The sequence below is a fragment of the Meles meles genome, chromosome 17 (genome assembly GCF_922984935.1).
Source record: "Meles meles chromosome 17, mMelMel3.1 paternal haplotype, whole genome shotgun sequence".
Classification (NCBI taxonomy): domain Eukaryota; kingdom Metazoa; phylum Chordata; class Mammalia; order Carnivora; family Mustelidae; genus Meles; species Meles meles.
In genome coordinates, this window is record NC_060082.1 from 3,619,398 (window position 1) to 3,642,800 (window position 23,403).

General features: G+C 42.5%; 1 protein-coding gene across 1 annotated transcript in view; it reads right to left on the reverse strand.

Annotated features, from left to right (window-relative positions):
• Nucleotides 1–23,403, reverse strand: part of SPTA1 (spectrin alpha, erythrocytic 1) — a 72,053-nt gene that overhangs the window by 10,736 nt on the left and 37,914 nt on the right. Inside the window, exons 27-41 of the mRNA XM_045982893.1 lie at nt 23,094–23,193; nt 22,783–22,980; nt 21,878–22,021; nt 21,020–21,123; nt 20,372–20,534; nt 19,984–20,115; nt 19,341–19,478; nt 19,063–19,167; nt 17,586–17,794; nt 15,980–16,100; nt 15,321–15,442; nt 14,369–14,501; nt 10,284–10,382; nt 2,919–3,081; nt 2,285–2,361 (exon numbers count right to left, since the gene is read on the reverse strand). Coding sequence (XP_045838849.1) covers nt 2,285–2,361; nt 2,919–3,081; nt 10,284–10,382; nt 14,369–14,501; nt 15,321–15,442; nt 15,980–16,100; nt 17,586–17,794; nt 19,063–19,167; nt 19,341–19,478; nt 19,984–20,115; nt 20,372–20,534; nt 21,020–21,123; nt 21,878–22,021; nt 22,783–22,980; nt 23,094–23,193 — 2,008 coding nt within the window. The remainder of the gene's footprint in view (nt 1–2,284; nt 2,362–2,918; nt 3,082–10,283; nt 10,383–14,368; nt 14,502–15,320; nt 15,443–15,979; nt 16,101–17,585; nt 17,795–19,062; nt 19,168–19,340; nt 19,479–19,983; nt 20,116–20,371; nt 20,535–21,019; nt 21,124–21,877; nt 22,022–22,782; nt 22,981–23,093; nt 23,194–23,403) is intronic.

Below are 23,403 nucleotides of genomic sequence, written 5' to 3' on the forward strand. Positions count from 1 at the left end.
GAGCTACCTGAAAAGGTCAAGTCCTAAGAAAAGAAAAATTATATATATATAAATTATATATATATATAAAATTAAAATTATGTAATTTATATTTAAATTATATAATTTAAATTATATAAATAATTTTATAAATTTTATAAATTTTATAAATATATAAATTATATATATAAAATATAAATTTTATAAATAAAAATTTAAATTATAAAAATTATATATATATTATATATATATATATATATATATATATATATATCTTGAATCATTTCAGTCCCTGGCCAAAAAGCAGGGGTGGGAACAGGGGAGGGGGAGGATACAAATGCTTTAAATCAAAATTCACAAGTTACATGACTTTGAATGTAAATGGACTCACTATTCCAATAAAATGATCAAAGTAGATAAACAACACTTAGCTCTGAAATTTTAGAAAGCACATCTAAAATATGAAGACACTCCACATTTCCGTGTTTACTGCAGCATCAGTCACATTAGCCACGATATGGAAACAATCTGGATGTCCATCAGCAAATAAACAGAAGAAGATGTGTTGTGTGTGTGTTAGTGTACATGTGAAATGGAATATTATTCTGCCATGAGATGGAAGGAAATCTTGCCATTTGTGACAATTTGCATGAAACTTGAGAGCATATGTTAATTGAAACAAGTCAGACAGAGAAGCACAATTGCTGTTGATATCACTCACCAGTGGAATCTAGAAAGGTCAAACGTAGAGAAACAGTAGACTGGTGGTTGCCAAGGGTTGGAAAGAGGGGGAAATGAGGAGACATCGATCAAAGAATAAAAACTTTTAACTAAAGGAATCACTAATTCTGGAGATCTAATGTACAACATGATGATTACAGCTCAGAGTCCTGTATTACATACTTGAAATTTGGTAAGAGAGTGGATTTGAAATGTTCTCACAACAAAAAAGAAGTGGTAATTACATAATGGGATACAGATGTCAGCTAATGCTACAATGGCAATCATTTTGCAGTGTATAAATGTATCAAACCAACAACAAAAATATAGGATACAAAGACATAAATGTAAAGAAAGAAAAGAAAACAACCAGAGGATGGAAGTAGATATATACTTCAGAAACAAAATAAAATAGAACAAACAAACAAAAACTGGTACTCTAGTATGTGAAGAAGACGACTTTAAATCAAGAAATATTATTAGAAGGGCGCCTGGGTGGCTCAGTGGATTAAGCCGCTGCCTTCGGCTCAGGTCATGATCTCAGGGTCCTGTGATCGAGCCCCGTATCAGGCTCTCTGCTCCACAGGGAGCCTGTTTCCTCCTCTCTCTCTGCCTGCCTCTCTGCCTACTTGTGAGCTCTCTCTCTGTCAAATAAATAAATAAAATCTTTAAAAAAAAAAGAAAGAAATATTATTAGAAAGAACATTTCATAATTAAAAGTATCAATTCATTAAGGTGCTTTATAATTTGAAATGTCAACACAACTTTGAAACTAGCTTCAAAATATATAAAAATAACAAAGTATTTAAACAACATGATTAACAACCAAAATCTGACAGGTAATATAAACCACTATTAAAATACATACATTCTTTTCAACTATACATAGTCTATTCTCCAAAAGAGGCCATTTGCTGGATGTAACTCTAGCTTCTAGAACAATATAGAATGTGTTTTTAAAATAAAGTGGAATTAAGCTAGCCATAAATATCAAAAAAGATGAGAAAATTCCCAAATGTTTGAAAATTCAGTGAAGTACACTGTGGAATAGCCAATGAGTTAAATAATTAATTATAAACAACAGAAATATTTTATTTGAGTGATTATAACAGAAGTAACATATGAAATTGTGAGGTGCAGCCAAAGCTCTGTTAGAGGGAAATTTATAACCTTACATCAAAATGCTAAAAAGGAGAATGCCTACGTATTTGATGTTCTAAATATTTACCTCAACAAATGTATTTTTTTAAATAAGTTAATCTCAAAGAAAGTGAAATAAAATGATAAAAATGTAAAATATATTCATGGAAATAATAAAAAGATATAACAAAGAAAAATTAAAAAAAACAAAGTTGGTTATTTAATAAAAATGATGTACTCTTAGCAACAGCAAGACTGGTAGGAGGGAGAGGGGGAAAAAAACTAGCAAGTTACCAATATTGGGAAAGGAAAAAGTAACAATATCTCAGATCCTACAGACAAGAAAACCACAGAATTGGGGAATGGGCTAATCCTAGTGTTTAACTTCCATGTATGTGGGCCATGGACCTGATTGGCACCTGCCCAGGAGCAGCCCTGTTCTCACCTGCTTTGCCAGGAGAGTGAGGGAGGCAGCGAGGTCTGTCCCATTGCCATTGGTCTTCAGACTTGCTTCCTTCTCAGCTAAAGAGCAAAGATGATTGATTAGAGGGGAAAGGTAGCTGCTCTAGCATCAGCCTTGGTAGGGAGAAAGGAAATATTTACTCTATGTCACAAGAGAGCCCCCTAACTCGGGAGTGGATCATTTATTGGAAGATGGGAGTAGTAGGGGCTGATGGATGGGTTATTTGGACATGTGCAGCATAGAACTGACTGAACAGAGCTAGAGCCAAGGGAACTTCTGAGTATCTTGAAAAAAAAAAAAAAAAGGAAAATTGTAGATTAAACATAAGTTGGGAGTAATCAAACACACTGCTTTTTTAAATAATGTTTTGCCACGACTCTGTCCTTTTGAATATCACAGATGAAATCACCAACTTCCCAAAAATGTGTTTTCTGGAATTCTGGGCTGCAGTCACCCATCAGCATGTTTTCTGAGGTGTGTGTGCACACACAAGCACACAAATGTGAGTGTAATTATGTCCAGAAAGTGTAAGAGTCACTTCCCATGGGAAGTGAGAATATCCCAGAACTTATCAGTGGAACTCACCAGCACATCTCCTGCCCCTTACACATCATACCTATCCAGGCCTCCACCATGTTGGCCTTCCAGTTAAACTGCTGAAAGGCGTGATCGTCTTCCAGTTGCAACTTCCAAGCTTTTATTGCCATGGACAGAGAAGGGATCTTTTCTTTCAGAGATTCTATCTTGGCAGAAATCTTCTCCTTTTGCTGACTTTTCTCCTGGGACACCAACGTGGAAGGGAGAAGGAGAGACAGATACATGGGTGGATGTCCAGAGCTAAAAGTTGGAATCCTTTACTATGATAAAAAAAGGTGTCATTTCCCCCACTCCAAATATGTAAATACTCTCTTCTGGGCATAATGCATTTATTTGATTTTTCGTGCATGCCTGGGATGGTTATTTCCACTCTAGATTTGGGAAAGCTTCCCGCGTTTGTCCACCTGAGTGTGGCATTCTTAGCTGAATGCCCTCTGTCCAAGGTTCTTTATGTAGCATGAATCAGTGAGGATTTGTAAAAACAAGCATTTAAACAAAAGAATGATTTTCAAGTCACAAGGAGGTTTCAGTCTCGTCCTCCTCCCTAGAGGTGTATGAAGAAGCTTCTTTACATTTTTTACAATACTCTATAACCAAATCGTGCCATGAGATCTTTATAAATGCATGTTCTGCACACAGTGAGTAGGAGGGTCAACAAAGGACTTAAGGAAATCTTCAGGATATACTGATAAGAACTTGAAAAAAGAATTTATTGGGGAGGAGTCAAGATGGCGGAGAAGTAGCAGCCTGAGACTACATCAGGTAGCAGGAGATCAGCTCGATAGCTTATCTAAACATTGCAAACACCTACAAATCCAACGGGAGAGCGAAGAGAAGAACAGCAACTCTAGAAACAGAAAATCAACCACTTTCTGAAAGGTAGGACTGGCGGAGAAGTGAATCTAAAACGACGGGAAGATAGACCGCGGGGGGAGGGGCCGGCTCCCGGCAAGCGGCGGAGCAACGGAGCACAAAATCAGGACTTTTAAAAGTCTGTTCCACTGAGGGACATTGCTCCAGGGGCTAAACCGGGGTGAAGCCCACGCGGGGCCAGCGTGGCCCCAGGCCCCGCAGGGTCACAGAAGGATCGGGGGTGTCGGAGTGTCGGAGAGCTCGCAGGTATTAGAACGGAGAAGCCGGCTGCAGAGACAGAGCCGAGGACTGAACTCTCAGCTCGGGGTTACCTTGAACTGGTCGCGGGCTGGGTGAGCTCGGAGCGCGGCTAGAGGCTGGGGATACGGGAGTGATTGGGTGCTGTCCTCTGGGGGCGCACTGAGGAGTGGGGCCCCAGGCTCTCGGCTCCTCCGGGCCGGAGACTGGGAGGCCGCCATTTTCATTCCCGTCCTCCAGAACTCTACGGAAAGCGTTCAGGGAACAGAAGCTCCCAAAAGCGAACCCGAGCCGATTACTTAGTCCGGCCGCCGGTAAGGGCGGTGCAATCACGCCTCGGGCAAAGACACTTGAGAGTCACTACAACAGGCCCCTCCCCCAGAAGATCAACAAAATATCCAGCCAGGACGAAGTTCATCTATCAAGGAGAAAGCAGGTTCAATTCCTAAGACAGCAGAGCAATTCCAGAGGAGGAGAAAGCAAAGCACGGAACTCATGGCTTTCTCCCCATGATTCTTTAGTCTTGCGGCTACTTCAATTTTTTTTTCTTTTTTCAATTTTTTTTTCTTTTTTCAATTTTTTTTCTTTTTTCTTTTTCTTCTTCTGCTAAATTTTTTAAAACTTTTACCCTTTTCTTTTTTAACATTTTTTGACTAGTTCATCTAAATATATATATTTTTTCTTTCTTTTTTATATTTTTTTATTTGTTTCATTTTTTAAATTTTTTTCTTTCTTTTTTTTTTCTTTTTTTTTCAGAAGCTGTTTTTATCCCCTTTCTCCCCCCCACAATTTGGGGTCTCTTCTGATTTGGTTACAGCGCATTTTTCCGGGGTGTTTGCCACCCTTTTAGTAGTTTATTTGCTCTTTCATATCCTCTTATCTGGACAAAATGACAAGGCGGAAAAAATCACCACAAACAAAAGAACAAGAGACAGTACCGAAGGCTAGGGACCTAATCAACACAGACATGGGTAATATGTCAGATCAAGAGTTCAGAATGACGATTCTGAACATTCTAGCCGGGCTCGAAAAAGGCATGGAAGATATTAGAGAAACCCTCTCTGGAGATATTAAAGCCCTTTCTGGAGAAATTAAAGAACTAAAATCTAACCAAGTTGAAATCAAAAAAGCTATTAATGAGGTGCAATAAAAAATGGAGGCTCTCACTGCTAGGATCAATGAGGCAGAAGAAAGAATTAGTGATATAGAAGACCAAATGACAGAGAATAAGGAAGCCGAGCAAAAGAGGGACAAACAGCTACTGGACCATGAGGGGAGAATTCGAGAGATAAGTGACACCATAAGACGAAACAACATTAGAATAATTGGGATTCCAGAAGAAGAAGAAACAGAGAGGGGAGCAGAAGGTCTATTGGAGAGAATCATTGGAGAGAATTTCCCTAATATGGCAAAGGGAACAAGCATCAAAATCCAGGAGATGCAGAGAACCCCCCTCAAAGTCAACAAGAATAGGTCCACACCCCGTCACCTAATAGTAAAATTGACAAGTCTTAGTGACAAAGAGAAAATCCTGAAAGCAGCCCGAGAAAAGAAGTCTGTAACATACAATGGTAAAAATATTAGATTGGCGGCAGACTTATCCACAGAGACCTGGCAGGCCAGGAAGAGCTGGCATGATATATTCAGAGCACTCAACGAGAAAAACATGCAGCCAAGAATACTCTATCCAGCTAGGCTATCATTGAAAATAGAAGGAGAGATCAAAAGCTTCAAGGACAAACAAAAACTGAAAGAATTTGCAAACACCAAACCAGCTCTACAGGAAATATTGAAAGGGGTCCTCTAAGCAAAGAGAGAGCCTAAAAGTAGTACATCAGAAAGGTACAGAGACAATATACAGGAACAGTCACCTTACAGGCTAATAATGGCACTAAATTCATATCTCTCAATAGTTACCCTGAATGTTAATGGGCTAAATGCCCCAATCAAAAGACACAGGGTATCAGAATGGATAAAAAAACAAAACCCATCAGTATGTTGCCTACAAGAAACTCATTTTAGATGCGAAGACACATCCAGATTTAAAGTGAGGGGGTGGAAAACACTTTACCATGCTAATGGGCATCAGAAGAAAGCTGGGGTGGCAATCCTTATATCAGATCAATTAGATTTTAAGCCAAAGACTATAATAAGAGATGAGGAAGGACACTATATCCTACTCAAAGGGTCTGTCCAACAAGAAGATCTAACCATTTTAAATATCTATGCCCCTAACGTGGGAGCAGCCAACTATATCAACCAATTAATAACAAAATCAAAGAAACACATCAATAATTATACAATAATAGTAGGGGACTTGAACACTCCCCTCACTGAAATGGACAGATCATCCAAGCAAAAGATCAACAAGGAAATAAAGGCCTTAAATGACACACTGGACCAGATGGACATCACAGATATATTCAGAACATTTCATCCCAAAGCAACAGAATACACATTCTTCTCTAGTGCACATGGAACCTTCTCCAGAATAGATCACATCCTGGGTCACAAATCAGGTCTCAACCGGTATCAAAAGATTAGGATTATTCCCTGCATATTTTCAGACCACAATGCTCTGAAGCTAGAACTCAATCACAAGAGGAAAGCTGGAAAGAACCCAAATACATGGAGACGAAACAGCATCCTTCTAAAGAATGAATGGGTTAACCAGGAAATTAAAGAAGAATTGACAAAATTCATGGAAACAAATGATAATGAAAACACAACAGTTCAAAATCTGTGGGACACAGCAAAGGCAGTCCTGAGAGGGAAATATATAGCGGTACAAGCCTTTCTCAAGAAACAAGAAAGGTCTCAAGTACACAACCTAACCCTACACGTAAAGGAGCTGGAGAAAGAACAAGAAAGAAACCCTAAACCCAGCAGGAGAAGAGAAATCATAAAGATCAGAGCAGAAATCAACGAAATAGAAACCAAAAAAACAATAGAAAAAATCAATGAAACTAGGAGCTGGTTCTTTGAAAGAATCAATAAGATTGATAAACCCCTGGCCAGACTCGTCAAAAAGAAAAGAGAAAGGACCCAAATAAATAAAATCATGAATGAAAGAGGAGAGATCACAACTAACACCAAAGAAATACAGACAATTATAAGAACATACTATGAGCAACTCTACGCCAACAAATTGGACAATCTGGAAGAAATGGATGCATTCCTAGAGACATATAAACTACCACAACTGAACCAGGAAGAAATAGAAAACCTGAACAGGCCCATAACCAGTAAGGAGATTGAAACAGTCATCCAAAATCTCCAAACAAACAAAAGCCCAGGGCCAGACGGCTTCCCAGGGGAATTCTACCAAACATTTAAAGAAGAACTAATTCCTATTCTCCTGAAACTGTTCCAAAAAAAAAGAAATGGAAGGAAAACTTCCAAACTCATTTTATGAGGCCAGCATCACCTTGATCCCAAAACCAGACAAGGATCCCACCAAAAAAGAGAACTACAGACCAATATCCTTGATGAACACAGACGCAAAAATTCTCGCCAAAATACTAGCTAATAGGATTCAACAGTACATTAAAAGGATTATTCACCACGATCAAGTGGGATTTATTCCAGGGCTGCAGGGTTGGTTCAACATCTGCAAATCAATCAATGTGATAGAACACATTAATAAAAGAAAGAACAAGAACCATATGATACTCTCCATAGATGCTGAAAAAGCATTTGACAAAGTACAGCATCCCTTCCTGATCAAAACTCTTCAAAGTGTAGGGATAGAGGGCACATACCTCAATATTATCAAAGCCATCTATGAAAAACCCACCGCAAATATCATTCTCAATGGAGAAAAACTGAAAGCTTTTCCGTTAAGGTCAGGAACACGGCAGGGATGTCCATTATCACTACTGCTATTCAACATAGTATTAGAAGTCCTAGCCTCAGCAATCAGACAACAAAAAGAAATTAAAGGCATCCAAATCGGCAAAGAAGAAGTCAAACTATCACTCTTCACAGATGATGTGATACTATATGTGGAAAACCCAAAGGACTCCACTCCAAAACTGCTAGAACTTGTACAGGAATTCAGTAAAGTGTCAGGATATAAAATCAATGCACAGAAATCAGTTGCATTTCTGTACACCAACAACAAGACTGAAGAAAGAGAAATTAAGGAGTCAATCCCATTTACAATTGTACCCAAAACTATAAGATACCTAGGAATAAACCTAACCAAAGAGGCTAAGAATCTATACACAGAAAATTATAAAGTACTCATGAAAGAAATTGAGGAAGACACAAACAAATGGAAAAATGTTCCATGCTCCTGGATTGGAAGAATAAATATTGTGAAAATGTCTATGCTACCTAAAGCAATCTACACATTTAATGCAATCCCTATCAAAATACCATCCATTTTTTTCAAAGAAATGGAACAAATAATCCTAAAATTTATATGGAACCAGAAAAGACCTCGAATAGCCAAAGGAATATTGAAGAACAAAGCCAAAGTTGGTGGCATCACAATTCTGGACTTCAAGCTCTATTACAAAGCTGTCATCATCAAGACAGCATGGTACTGGCACAAAAACAGACACATAGATCAGTGGAACAGAATAGAGAGCCCAGAAATCGACCCTCAACTCTATGGTCAACTAATCTTCGACAAAGCAGGAAAGAATGTCCAATGGAAAAAAGACAGCCTCTTCAATAAATGGTGCCGGGAAAATTGGACAGCCACACGCAGAAAAATGAAATTGGACCACTTCCTTACACCACACACGAAAATAGACTCCAAATGGATGAAGGACCTCAATGTGAGAAAGGAATCCATCCAAATCCTTGAGGAGAATGCAGGCAGCAACCTCTTCGACCTCAGCCATAGCAACATCTTCCTAGGAACAACGGCAAAGGCAAGGGAAGCAAGGGCAAAAATGAACTATTGGGATTTCATCAAGATCAAAAGCTTTTGCACAGCAAAGGAAACAGTTCACAAAACCAAAAGAGAACTGACAGAATGGGAGAAGATATTTGCAAACGACATATCAGATAAAGGGCTAGTATCCAAACTCTATAAGGAACTTAGCAAACTCAACACCCAAAGAACAAACAATCCAATCAAGAAATGGGCAGAGGACATGAACAGACATTTCTGCAAAGAAGACATCCAGATGGCCAACAGACACATGAAAAAGTGCTCCACGTCACTCGGCATCAGGGAAATACAAATCAAAACCACAATGAGATATCACCTCACACCAGTCAGAATGGCTAAAATTAACAAGTCAGGAAATGACAGATGCTGGCGAGGATGTGGAGAAAGGGGAACCCTCCTCCACTGTTGGTGGGAATGCAAGCTGGTGCAACCACTCTGGAAAACAGCATGGAGGTTCCTCAAAATGTTGAAAATAGAACTACCCTATGACCCAGCAATTGCACTACTGGGTATTTACCCTAAAGATACAAACATAGTGATCCGAAGGGGCACGTGTACCCGAATGTTTATAGCAGCAATGTCTACAATAGCCAGACTATGGAAAGAACCTAGATGTCCATCAACAGATGAATGGATCAAGAAGATGTGGTATATATACATAATGGAATACTATGCAGCCATCAAAAGAAATGAAATCTTGCCATTTGCGACGACGTGGATGGAACTAGAGCGTATCATGCTTAGTGAAATAAGTCAATCGGAGAAAGACAACTATCATATGATCTCCCTGATATGAGGACATGGAGAAGCAACATGGGGGGGTAGGAGATAGGAGAAGAATAAATGAAACAAGATGGGATTGGGAGGGAGACAAACCATAAATGACTCTTAATCTCACAAAACAAACTGGGGGTTGCTGCGGGGAGGTGGGATTGGGGGAGGGGGAGTGGGCTATGGTCATTGGGGAGGGGAAGCGAACCATAAGAGACTATGGACTCTGAAAAACAACCTGAGGGTTTTGAAGGGTCAGGGGTGGGAGGTTGGGGCAACCTGAGGGTTTTGAAGGGTCAGGGGTGGGAGGTTGGGGGAACAGGTGGTGGGTAATGGGGAGGGCACGTTTTGCATGGAGCACTGGGTGTTGTGCAAAAAGAATGAATACTGTTACGCTGAAAAAATAAATAAAATGAAAAAAAAAAGAATTTATTAAAAGCAGCAACCGAAGAGATAATTATTTGCTCAGAACAAAAACACGGTCGCTAGGCAGAGAGTATTAAAATTTGATATGTGAGTTTTAGTGCTGCTCATGATTCTATATTTGAAGCAATCCCTTTTGGAAACGAGCTTGTGCTGGAACCCCGAGTTGCTCACCTTATTCAAGATGTCTTCTCCTTGCGCACATATATCTTGCACTCGGGTCTCATGGACAGCAAAGTCATTTTCCAGTGTTTCATGCTTCTTTAGCAAGTTCTACATAAACGAGTCAGTGAGAATCAACACTTCCAAGCCTGGACAATCTATCCCACCCCCATTCTGACTCCCACTGATGCTCCCCACAGGGACGACTGAGCTACACGGGCAGAACAGGGGTGTGTCCACTTCTCCCATGGTGCCACTAAACACTTCTCCTGAAGCTCTTCACTTGCCAAAAGGGGCAATCTTACCAGAAAAGAAAGAGACAAAAGGACTACAGTGATATTCTTTCTAATTTCCTGTGTGAACTTCAGCTTTTCTGAACTTTGGAATGAAAGTGTGGGTCAAGGTAAAATGTAAGAATTCCACCATCTTGAAATTTATATCATTCCATGAAAGGTTGTATCTAACATATAGATAATAAGTATCATCTTATACCAAGAACGGACCTAGGAGTGCCTGGGTGGCTCAGTCGGTTAAACATCTGCCTTTGACTCAGGTTATGATCCCAAGGTCCTGGGATGGAGTCCCACACCAGGCTCCCTGCCCAGTGGGGAGTCTGAGTTTCCCTCTTCCCACTGCTCATGCTCTCTCTCCTGCTCGCTCTCTCTCTCCCTCTCACTTTCTCTCTCTCTCAAATAAATAAATAAAATCTTAAAAAAAAAGAAAAAGTAAAACTGACCTAAAGGTAGCTAAAGAAACTCTGAGCTGTTTTGAACCTCAGCATTAAACTTCTCTATGTCTACCTGCTGCTGGAAGGATGGAGAATGGAGTTAGGACAAAGCCCAGGAACAGTGTGTCTCCTCCTTCTCAGTATTCTTCTGAGTGTTATCCAGTCCAGCCTGCTCTGCCCACTGCCACTCCCATCCTGAAAGGCCTGGGCTGCCTCTGCTGCCCTTGCCTCGTCTTGTCACAAAGACACCTGTCCACTTTTCCTTCTACATTGCATACTAACCCGGGCCAAAGGAAGAAACAGATTTCATGTGACTATCATACTTTTAACCACCACATTTTGAAAATAAAAGGATTTCTGTTATATGGTATTCTTAGGCATAAAATAAGATGGTTATTTCTTTAAATACAAGACAAGCTACATGATCTTGTATGATTGTATTTTATGTCAACTTGACACTGAAGCCATACATGGAGATTGGACACCTCATCCACTGTATAAAATAGACTGATTCAGCCAAGTTTTCACATACACATAATGCATGAAACAGTCTCTTCAACACCTCCACCTTCTGTTTCCAGTGTCTTTTCTGTGCTTACCCTTGGACACCTCAGAAGCTCAGCTACCCCACATCAAACACAAATTTCCTTTAATTAAAATTGGATAGGTGTCCCTCTTTCAAATATACTCCTAAGTAGCCTCCTTAATAGTGTGTTAAAAGTTGATAAAGCCAAAGCTTAAAACATATTTTAAATATGTCTATTATGTGTCTCATGATTGCAAGAAGTTGATCAGAAACCTCTTCTCTTCTCCTGACATGTTAAACAAAAGGAGAAGATGAGATCCCTGGAAAGAAATTGAAATTCAACAGCAGGTAAGCAACTCTCTTTTCTCTTATTAGCCAGTGCATACGAGCTCAGGAAACCAAACACTCAGAAGGTCAGTTTTTCCTTCAGGAAAGATGACATAGAAGGGCTAGGTAGATAGATATCTTAAGGTAATAGGAGGATTAACAAAAAAGCTTCTTAAAATCTTTTCCTGGAATTCATACATTAGTGCAAAAACTTCTCATTAAAATGAGTTTCTGAATGTGATGGTATAAAAATTCCTATTGAAAGATCAGGATTGGCAGAATGGGTTCAAAAATTGGATCCAACCCCACGTTGTCTGCAAAACCACGCATCATCGACAGTGTTGTGGGCAGTTGTGAAAGCGGCACGTTTGCCGCAGGGGACGCTGTTGAACAAAGCACTCGACCCACTGGATGTTCCCGTGCAAAAAGATGAAGGGTGCCCTAGCTCTCATCTCCGACAACAGTGAGCTCTAAATGGATTATTAAGATTAAAATGCAAAGCTCTAAACTTTTGGAAGAAGACATAGGAAAAGATCTTCAAGATCCAGGACTAGACAAAAATTTTTTTTTAGATTTAGCACAAAGCACAGAAGATCAACAGTTAGAGCAAACAATCATTTGGACCAGAAAATGGGCAACAGAGGTGAAGAGACATTCTGCTGAAGAAAATATAGAGATGGCAAATGAGCCCATAAAAAAATCTGCCATTAAAGGAATTCACATTCAAACCACAATGAGCTACCCTGTGCTCCTAGCAGACTGCCTAAGATAAAGATGATGACGGCCTCAGATCCTGCAAGGGTGGGAAGGAAGCCAGGGTCACTCACACCAGCCAGCCAGTGTACAACATGGTACAGCCTTTCCGGAAAGATTTTTATGAATTTTTTAATTTTTTGTATTTATTATGTATTTTTATGTATTTTTTATATATGTATTCATTTTTATGTATCTATTAACTGCTTTTACAAAGCCAAACACACTGCTAATCTATGGCCCGCTGTTGGACTCCTGGACATTTATTCCCGAGAAAGCCTCGGCATGAGTATTAAAGGCAGCTCTACTCCTAACAGCTCAAACGGGGAAACCGATACCCTTCAACAGATGAGCAGATTTAACCGGTACGTCCATCCCATGAAACACCAGCCAGCAGTCACGAGGAAGACAACCGAGGTTGCACACAACTGAACCAATCAGCAGACAATCATGCTGCGTGAAAAGCCGACCCTCAAAAGGGACATATCGTGTGAGCTCATTTACACCACGTTCTCGAGATGTCAAAAATTGTGCAGGTATAGAACAGATTGGTGGTTGCCCAGGGCTAAGGATGGGGTGGGGGCTGGAGGGAAGGGGTGCTCTGTAAACGGGGAGATGATGATGTGCTGGATCCTGACTGCATCGGGGTCAGTGTCCTAGCAGATGCTGCCACTGGAGGAAGCCGGGTGGATGGTAGCATGGGACCTCCCTTTATTCTTACAACTGCATGTGTGCCCCCAATTCTCAAGACCAAAGGTTTCATTTAAAAAGGGGAAGCCTTTGGGAATATTTGAGGTGAAACCTTAAACCACTTAACTGTGTCCCATGGGTGCACATGTCCCAGAAGTCTTTTCAGAAGAAAGGGGTTGGTAGTGTGACTTGTACGCTATGCAGGTTTTAACCTTTCTCTTGCCAGGGTGAGCCTTTCCTTATGTCATCACACAAGAGCGAATTAATCTCCACAGAGAATTCTTGGTAAATCCCTAAGTTGTAAGGCTAGTAGGTGCAGATTTCAAGGTCCCAAAAGCATTATTTTCTTACGACCACTCTCAGAAGCTTTAAAAATCCATATTAACTTGCGATCATGTAGACCATCTTTATTGGAAACTCTATGCTGTATTTATAAGGATGTCTCAATTGTGGAACTGGTCCACCTGGCAGGTAGCCCTGCTAAAACTATTTTCTAGAAACCACAACCAATGCCCCGGAATAAGAATCTCTCCTATTCGGTGTAATATTAGTATTTGAAGGAATCTTTAGGAAACCTACCCCTATGAGGGAAGGTCTGTAACAACGATGACTTGAAGTCACAGAAAGACCATAAATCATGGAACTGAGCTTTGAGTCCCACCTTCACACCTGATTGATTCCACGATCTTGGGCAATTTACTTCATCATTGGACCTTGATTATTCATATTTAAAACTGGCAGGAGTATCCATATTTCCACCTTCTTTTTCTCCCACCAGGAGAGTGATTCTTTTCGTAGATGAAGTGTTGACTACTTAAGAAAAGATTCAAACAAAAGGAAGATACTGGGGGCTCCTGGGTGGCTCAGTGGGTTAAGCCTCTGCCTTCAGCTCAGGTCATGGTCTCAGAGTCCTGGGATCGAACCCCACATCAGGTTCTCTGCTCAGCGAGGAGCTTGCTTCCCTCTCTCTCTGCCTGCCTCTCTGCCTACTTGTGATCTCTCTCTCTGTCAAATAAATAAATAAAATGCCTTTTTTTTAAAAGGAAGATACTGGTCATTCAGCCTGCGGCTCACCTGGGTCATGGGCAGTGTGTCTCCAGAGCCCCCTCGGGTAACCATAGCTTCCTTCTCACTGATCCAAGCTTCCTCCTCCTCTGCATTTTGCAGGAATTCCAAGTACTCCAGGGATTCCTCCAGCCGATGCCCTCTGCAACAGGGCAGGGAGCCTCAGTGAGGACAAGAAGACAGCAGGACTCAGGGGAGCACCGCAAGTAGCATGGCCGCACGAGGCAGCTGCAGTGAGCCTGAGCCTCAGAACAGTCCCACCTGAACTCCTATGAACGGGGGAGGCCCTGGCCCCAGAAGTTCTGTTTTGTGGCATCATCTGCTCTCTGGGAATCTTTGTTGGGAGGAGGAAGACTTGTCCAAACACGAGGGCCCAGTATCAGAGGTGGAGGACAGCATCAGTGAAATAGTGTCTCTTTCCACTCAGAGCACTGTGGTTCCTCTTACACGGTGAAGGCAGCTCACAGTGCTAGAAGTTTCCTTGTATTCCCCAGAAAGACACGTCTTCCTGCCACCAGTAGTAGGCATGGAATCCTAGACAGAAACTATTCTGTTTGACTTTGTGGCTTCAAGGTTCTCAATGGCTGTGTGGCTCTCCAGGAGAAAATATATCCCCTTGGCCTTTCATTCCGAGGGGCACACAGTGCTAATCTTGGGTCAGGGGGGTGGTGTACAAAGTAAGACAGACCCAAGGGTGTGACCTGGTGTGAAGGATTGGCAGGTGAGGCCCATAATGATAAAGGACAGCTGCAAGTAAGCGTGGGAGCAGACGTGTATTGACCACCGATGCAGCAGCCTCCATGCCTCTCCCTGGGGTCGTGGGGGGGAAGCTTCGTGACAAACTGACATCCGAGCAGGGACTTTGAGGATAAATAGAGAAGGGGAGCTGGGGAGAGCAGCCAACACTAAGCCCAATACCAGCAACCCAAGAAGACAGCTTGGCCCCCTATCCCCGACTCACCGAGCGGCAGCCAACTCTTTGAGCTCCCCCCAGTGTTGAAAAAGATGAGTCAGCCGCTTCTGGATCTCCTCTTGCCCCACAGCAGTCTCCTCTCCCAGTCTGTCTGCTGCATCCAGCACACGCTGAAGGACACACACCCACGTCACCTTACCCCGCAGACCTTCCCCTCTTAGTTAGAGTGCCCTGGCAAGGGAGCCAGCTCCTCCTGACCTCTACGTCACTTATAAACTCTGTGGTACTTGGGGTGGTCATGAAAATCTGGGGAGAATGAGAACCTGCCGTCAGGTTCACCATGCTAAATATCCCCTCGTGCTACTTCAGTGTCTGTACAGGCTGCATTCCGTGACCTGCTTTCTGCATTATTCATGGTCACAGGGCAATGCACAGCTGTCTTCTTCCCCTGTGGCTCGGCTCAAGTACAACTTTGCCAGATGTCCCAGCGGGCACCAGAGTCACCAACAACTGTGCCTGCCATGCTGAAAGTGTCCCTTCCAGGGAAAAGCACGGACCCTGGGCAGAATCCTTTTGCTCACAGGAGACAAGGTGCAGAGGTGGGGAGAATGCCTGTGAGCTCTACACCTAGCTCCCTGTGGCCCTGCATGCCACCTCCCCCTCATGCAGCATCACCCCACGGATCCACAGACCTCGACCCTTCCTACCTGGATGGTGGGTTCGTGGGCAACCAGCTCCCCCTCGAGCCGCTTGTGCTTCTTCAGCAAGTTCTGAACCCCCTGAAGGTCCCTCCCATAGTCCTGGGAGCTCACACGTAGCAACTTCTCCCTGGGACCAAGGAAGGCAATGGATAGTGCTTTAGACATGCAAGGTCATGCTAGAACATGGGTCTTCTAAGAGTGGGTGTGTGGCTAGGGGCGGGGAGGCGGTAAATTCTGGAATACTCAGGTGTCCGTAACCACAAAGATAATTAGCACCAGAGGTCTTCTGCAAAACTTCTGACAATACAAATGAGAATGATATACTGTCCCCACGTCCCATGCGTTCCCTCGCCTGTCCACCTGTGCATCTTGTCTTGTTTGCTCAAAAACATACGCTAATGATTCTCTTTCCAAAAGTGTGAGAATTATACACACACATACAAACGACTCTATGTACCTGTGTGGCCTTCATGGCCTTCGCTATTTTTGTCTATTAATATCAATAATGAATTTAGGTAAAATGGGTATAAAAAACTGATACGGTAGGAGCCATGGCGGTTGAGTAGGTTCCGAGGGTAAACGTTTGACCGCCGCCACAAAGCACAGACAAGATTCTATCATCTCACTGTTTCTGAAGTTCCTAAGATGTCCTCCTTTCTGCCCTATGCACAAGGCTCCCTCTAATTCACTGATTACCAGAAAGCATCATCAGGCGTGTAGGAGGGGAACACAATAAGGCAGGAGAAATGGGAAGTCGGGGAAATAATAGGGTCTACTAAGATTTTCCCAACCCCACGTTTGACCGCAAAAGCGAAATTAGTAAGGAAACCGTGGCAGGTACTGGGTGATGTCGTCCTGCGTGCAGTTTGGTGGCCTCTCAGATTCCCAGGATGGAGCCAGATGGTGTTGTGCTGAGCAAAATAAGTCAGAGAAAGGCAAACACCATACGATTTTGCTCAGATGTGGAATTTAAGAAACAAAACAGATCAACATGGCAGAAGGGGGAAAAAAGAAAAAGAGGGAGGCAAACTCTTAAAGACAGAGACTCTTAAAGACAGAAAACACACTGTGGGTTGATGGAGGGAGGTGTGTGGGGGCTGGGCTAGGTGGGTGATGGAGATTAAGGAGGGCACCTGTTGTGATGAGCACGGGGTAGTCTATGGAAGTCAAGAATCACTGAATTCCTGAAACCAGTGTTGCACTGTATTTTTTTTTTTTTGCATGTTAACCAACTCGCATTTCAATTTTTTTTTTTAATGACAAGGATTTCATCAGTTGAGTACTTTATAAAGGCCCAGCTGTCTCATTCAGGCATTACACATTCTATGAACTGTTTAGAATAAGCAAGCATACACGGTTACTTAATTTTGTTCCCAGAATGTATGTGAATTGCTCTCCACTTCTCTAAGCCTGTCTCCTTCTGCCTGCATACAGCAAGGTAATTTGAGAAGAATAAAACCAATGTTAATGTTAGGCTAAGGCAAGCATGGTTAGAGGTAATACCAACTGTAAGAAACAATTACATATTTCATTTCAGCACCAAATGGGAACATGTTTGGCGGATCATCTGTTCTCTTTGGTTATTGGTGCAGTGTGAGTTGGCCGTACATACTCTATCCATGATTCCTCAACATCTAGGTCCTGGAAGAACTGGAACAAGGCATAGGCCTCCTTGAGCGTCTCATGGTGTGCAGCTGCCAAATCCTGGACATTCAGGAAGCGCTTGTTGACATTATCCTTTTCCTCCACAATCTGGTCAACATTGAAAGTCCCGCTGGAAAGCAGTTCAGCAGCCAACTCATTCAGGTCGTTGAGTGCATCCTAGAAATTCCAGGTGTGCTCAGTGAACAGAACAATGCAGGTATGAAACGGCCCCTGGACTTTAACCACACTGGTGCAGGTTCAAAGACTGTGTTAAATAGACTGTTTTTGAAGATAGTCAATTTGATGATATGCTCTTTTATCTCAGCTCAGATGGGGACAAGATCAGAGAGCACAATGAGTAACGTGACTGTAATACTCAACATGTCCACTCACCTTCTGACGTTCTCCCTTGCTTTTTCCTCCTCTTCCCAACTGGAAAATGAGTGTAAGTGTGTGTCTCCAAACAGGACTGTGTTCCTCACAGTACTGAGTCTGGCACAGACTGATGGATAGAAGTATTGAAGAAGACCTACTCTACCATAACATTCCTAGGCTGGCCATGTCCAGAGCACACCAGGCTCTTCTGTCTGTTTTCATTCTCAGTCTGCCCTTCTAGTGTTGTCGTGGGGACTGTCATCAAGTCCTAAAGCTCTGGAACTTAGAAAGCCTTTGACTTCGTCCTTTCTGTGTCTACCTCTACCACCACGTAAAACTGATAATATAAAATGCTCCAGGATGAAATCCATACCTGCCAACATGTTTATCCCTGCTTCCAAGACACATTTCTGCTTGATATTGGAAGGCAAATGGAACTCTCCAGAGAATTTCCAGAGTGTATGTATAGTTCAACTTCACTGTACATGACATCACACTCTGATTTTTTTTTTTTGCTCTCTATAATTATGTAAAATAAACTTTCTGTCAAAGGCCAGATCAAATATGAGCTTTGGAAGACAGTGAGTTTATACGAATGCATCACTAAGAGGTAGACAAGATAGCTTTACAACCCCCTTCCTGGATCCTCTTCTTAGAACTGTAGTTTCACGGTAATTGTTTAGCAGTGGTTAGCAGTGAGGGTTTTGAAGGGGCGGGGGGTGGGAGATTGGGGAACCAGGTGGTGGGTAATACGGAGGGCACGTATTGCATGGAGCACTGGGTGTGGTGCAAAAACAATGAATACTGTTACGCTGAAAAGAAATAAAAAAATATCTAGTAGATAAAAAGGAATATAATCTAAATTATGCTACAAAATTAAAAAAAATTGTTTATCAGTGAAATGCCACACTCTGCAGCTCATGGATTGGACCTGGTTATAATGACTGCTGGCTAAGAATGCTAAGGTCAGTTTTGCAAGAAAATATTTTCAAATGGCCTCCTAAGTTGAGAAAGGGCAGTCGGAACCATTTCCATTCTGCCCAGAGGACTGAGATTCCAATACTGCTTACCTCTCGGGCCGACATCTCCGTTTCCAACAGCTGATGTTTCTTGAGCAAGTTTCCTGCTGAAGCTAAGTCCCTGGCCTGGTCTTTCATGGCCAGCAGTGTCTCTGCCTGCAAATAAAGGAAAATGCAATGAAGCTGCCAGATGAAAACTGCCTTGAAGGAGAACATTAGCAACCATGTTTTCTTTTCCCAAGAAAGTCAAGGAAATCGTTCATGCATAATCCATTTACTGGCACGTATTTATTAAGCTCACATGCCCCCACCATTCAGGGTGCAATTACCTCTGAGAGCCAGAACTTAAAGTCTTGGATGCCCGTGTTGAACCTCTGTTGGCGACTCGCCTCTTTGAGCTTCTGTCCTTTGTCAATTGTCTTCTCAAGCAGGTTGTTCCAGTTGTTTTTCAGATCTTTCAGTTGATCCTAACCCAAAGATATTGGGGGATCACTATGGTCTTTAGGATCCTGAGTCCCGTGACAACTTCAAAGGACACTGGAGGGGGCTAGGAGCTAAGCACTAGTCAAAATCTGCCAACCCTTGAATGCCATACATTTTTAACCAGTTAGTTAGTTAGTTAGTTAGTCTGGGAAGCAATAGGAGGTGTTGGAGGAAAGGGTCCTGGGCTGCTTAGAGAGACTGGTGCCTGCTTAAGTGCCCAAACTCTTGGCAGTAGGGATAGAAAACATCAAACAATCATGACAACACTTAGGAATTAGGTGTAAAACTTTCTCAGAGTTCTAGCTACTGAGTTTGACAGAAGTGATAAGGTCTGAGCATCATGGTTTCCTGCCTTCTCTATGGGGCAGCCAGAGGGAAGATCGTTACCCAAAGAACACACTCCACATCCCCACCCACGGAAACGCTGAAGGAAGAGGAGGCTTCTCCTCATGTTCCTTTAGCCCAAACCACCCTGAGCAGAATCCCCACCTCCATGGTCTCTTCACTGGTGTCACTTGCCTCCTGGCCAATCAGCGATTCCCCCAAAGTGCAGACGGCCTCTACCTCATCAGCTCGCCCCAAGACCTCTTCTTCAAAAGCCTGGTGCTTCGTGAATTTTCTCTGAAGGGAAAGCAGAAACTAAATGAGCCTGTAATCTAAGGAAGCAAGTTAGATAAGTTCTGTTTCAAAGAAAAAGTAATGTTCTGTCATAACGAACGGGGACTTCTGAGGAACCCACCCCTTCACGTTAGACTCAAAAGTCCCTGAGGGCTGGCCGTGGTCTCAGCAGTGAGCAAGAGTTTTGTGTAGGGAGGTGACCCCTCATCCAACAATCTGGATATGCTAGAGTTTTCCAAGATTCTTATTTCGAACTTGCCTGAATGTTGGTGGGATCTTTGTAGGATTCATCGCAGGCTATGGGCAGCATCTCACTGATCCATTCCATCAGGTCCTCAAGGTCATGGTGGAATTTTTTGAGGTCAGCATAGGCACCAAGTTTTTTCAGCTCAGCAGTCAGCAGTTCTTTGAGAGCATTCCATCTGGAGGAAGATACTAGATCGCTCTCTGCCCTCGACCCGTCCAGCAAGCTTTGATGCCATATCTGCAGTCTTCTCGTTTGCCAATCTGTCCCTTCTCTCGTTCTTCACAGATTTGCATGCTATATATAACGTAGCTATATATTATTTAGCTATATACTATATATTATAGTGCACATAGAGTGTACATATACATATGATATAACATATATATTTCATCTAATATTACATATTATGCACATAGGTTTAGTTGTTGCATAGTCTCATTAATTTCAAATATAAAACACACTGGTTAAGTCTGTAATTTTTAAGTTGTATTCCCTGCCTTTCATTCTGTGAGTCTAGATCAGGAATGTTTCCAAGTGTCAAGATAGTTATAGGCATTTAGAAATGAAAAGAACTGAGAATGTGACCTCCATCCTCCATGCTAGCAAAGAGCCACTCTGCTACATCTTCCTTAGCTCACGGAACACGTGCTCAGGCCTGACCTGTCTTGCACCCGTTGGAACCGAGCAGCAATCTCCTCCTTGGCATAGTGGTCCTCCGCTATGAGCCGCTCTGCAACATCGTCTAGCTCAGTGATCTTGTTTTCCTAGGTAGAGGAAAAGAAAAAAGCCTGATGCCTGGAGGTTAAGCCTTCAGCGGAATCCCAGACTCTCTCCTAGAAAAGGACAAAGACACCCTTTGTGGCTTCACAAAGGGGAACAAAACGAGGTCCTGAGGGTAAATGCCATGAAATCGGCTTTTAACTCAACAGGAGTAGAAACATTGTAGTGACACTAAGAAGGACTCCTTTGGTAGTGGCTCTACGGCACTGAGCTCCTGTGGTACTGAGCTCCTGTGGCACTGAGCTCCTGTGGTACTGAGCTCCTGCGGCACTGAGCTCCTGTGGCACTGAGCTCCTGTGGCACTGACCTCCCTCAAGAGCAGACTCCTCCCATGACCATGGCAGAGGGTGACTCCTGCATTGGGTGGGGTGTTAGCATAAGCAGTATATAAAGTCTGTTTTATATAGAGCAGACTCTATAGAATCTGAATTCTATATAGAGAATTCAGAATTTCAATTAAGAGTTTCAATTCAGAATTTCATTCAGAATGAAATTCAGAATTTCAATTCTGAAAGTTAACTTGTAAAAGACGGGGCTGGCGGTAAGTTGGTCCGAGACCAGGAGTGACTTGAGTTCAGACTAAGCCACTATGTGAACTGCCCCTTCTACCTCAGAGTTTTCTCTAAGAAGCAAATGGGAATTAAGATACTTGTAAATCACAAAACCACAACCATGTATAGAATCTTTGTTATCATTACTAATATTTGTTATTGGAACTCTTGCATTGGTCGTTATTACCTGGGAAGCGATTGCTTTGTCCAAATCATCCCGTTTCTTCTCCAAGGCCGCCAGAGTGTCTAGGGAACTGTGGCCTTCTGACTTCAGGAAATTCTCGCGCGCCAGCATCCAGCTATCAGCCTGATCACAGTTCCCGTGGAACAACTAATGGGAAATGAAGGTAGAAGGTATATCCAATCCAGGGCACAGAGGAAATGATCTATTTTTCTCCTACAACACTAATATAAGGGATCCCATATGGACTGCTTACGTTCTTCCAAGAAACATTCACACGTTGATCTTAGCTATTCTGTACCTTTTACTCCTGCCTGAAAACACATTGTTTCTGTTTAAGCTACACTCCATTTCCTGGTGCATTTCCCATATGCTGCACCTAGCGGATGCTGGCTGGTTATTGCTTTAGGACCACCATAACCACTACCCTCAGGGCCACCAGTAATCCGCTCGTCTCTTCCATCACTGGCACTAAACACTGAGACTTCTTTAGCCTCAAAATGTTCATCATTTTGTTTTATTAATAATCACTTTCTGTTCCTGAATGGTCTGTCTACACATCTAATTTCACTACTTCAGAAAAGGGATGTTATGTTACTAATCTTTGTGTTTCCAGGACTCCACACCCAGCAGGTTCTCAACAAGAATTAATCAACCAAACTCTCAAACAATAAATACATTATAATCACCCTCTCTCCTGCCAAAAGTGGATCCCCACTTTGGTTCTTCTAACAGGGATATGAGCAGAAAACACCATGATGTTGAGAGCACAATGGCAGAGAGCCAAGAAATGCCCTTGTGTCTACAGGATGGCAAGCCCAGTGATATGAGCACCCGTAGGAACCTTGCAAATTTGCACAGAAGGAACAGACTGAACTTAGTCCTTCTTAACGGGGTCAAGTGTGCTTTACCTGCAACTCCAGACACTGATCCAATATCCTCTTACGTTGTTTCCAGGCTTTCTCCAAGTCGTCCTTCTTTAGCCTGACCGCCTCAAGCTTTTCTTCAATCTCAGGACTGGAACGGTGCCCACTGCTTATAAGTTCTGCACCGAAGTCTTCTAAGGCCTGGAAAGTGGGCGCTTCAGCCTCCATGTCAGCACGATGCTCCTGTGTTGGAAAAAGGAAGAGGCTGGTGGCACCAGGGGCATCTCAACAATGTTGCAAAGTGAGGGAAGGTTGGGAGGTCACGTGGTCAGTGGCTGTGGATTTTGTAGCCAGACCTGGTGTCGTTCCAGCAGGATCTCCGTGCCGATTAAATCTTCAGCCAGCTCCTCTGATGACACCAAGCCACCAATGTTATTGATCCAGTTTTCCAGGTCCCTAGAGAAATAGACATATTTGGATTGACAAGACATCCGTGCAGCTTGCAACAAGGCTATCCATCCTTAGCTTTTTCCTCCCTAGAAAATATTTCCGGATTCACACCTTCCATCTGGCTTTATATGCTTTACAGATCGTAGGTTTGTTGTTCACACTGGTTTTTGTTTGCTTGTTTAAAAAGCACATTTTTATTGTAAATTCATTGCACAT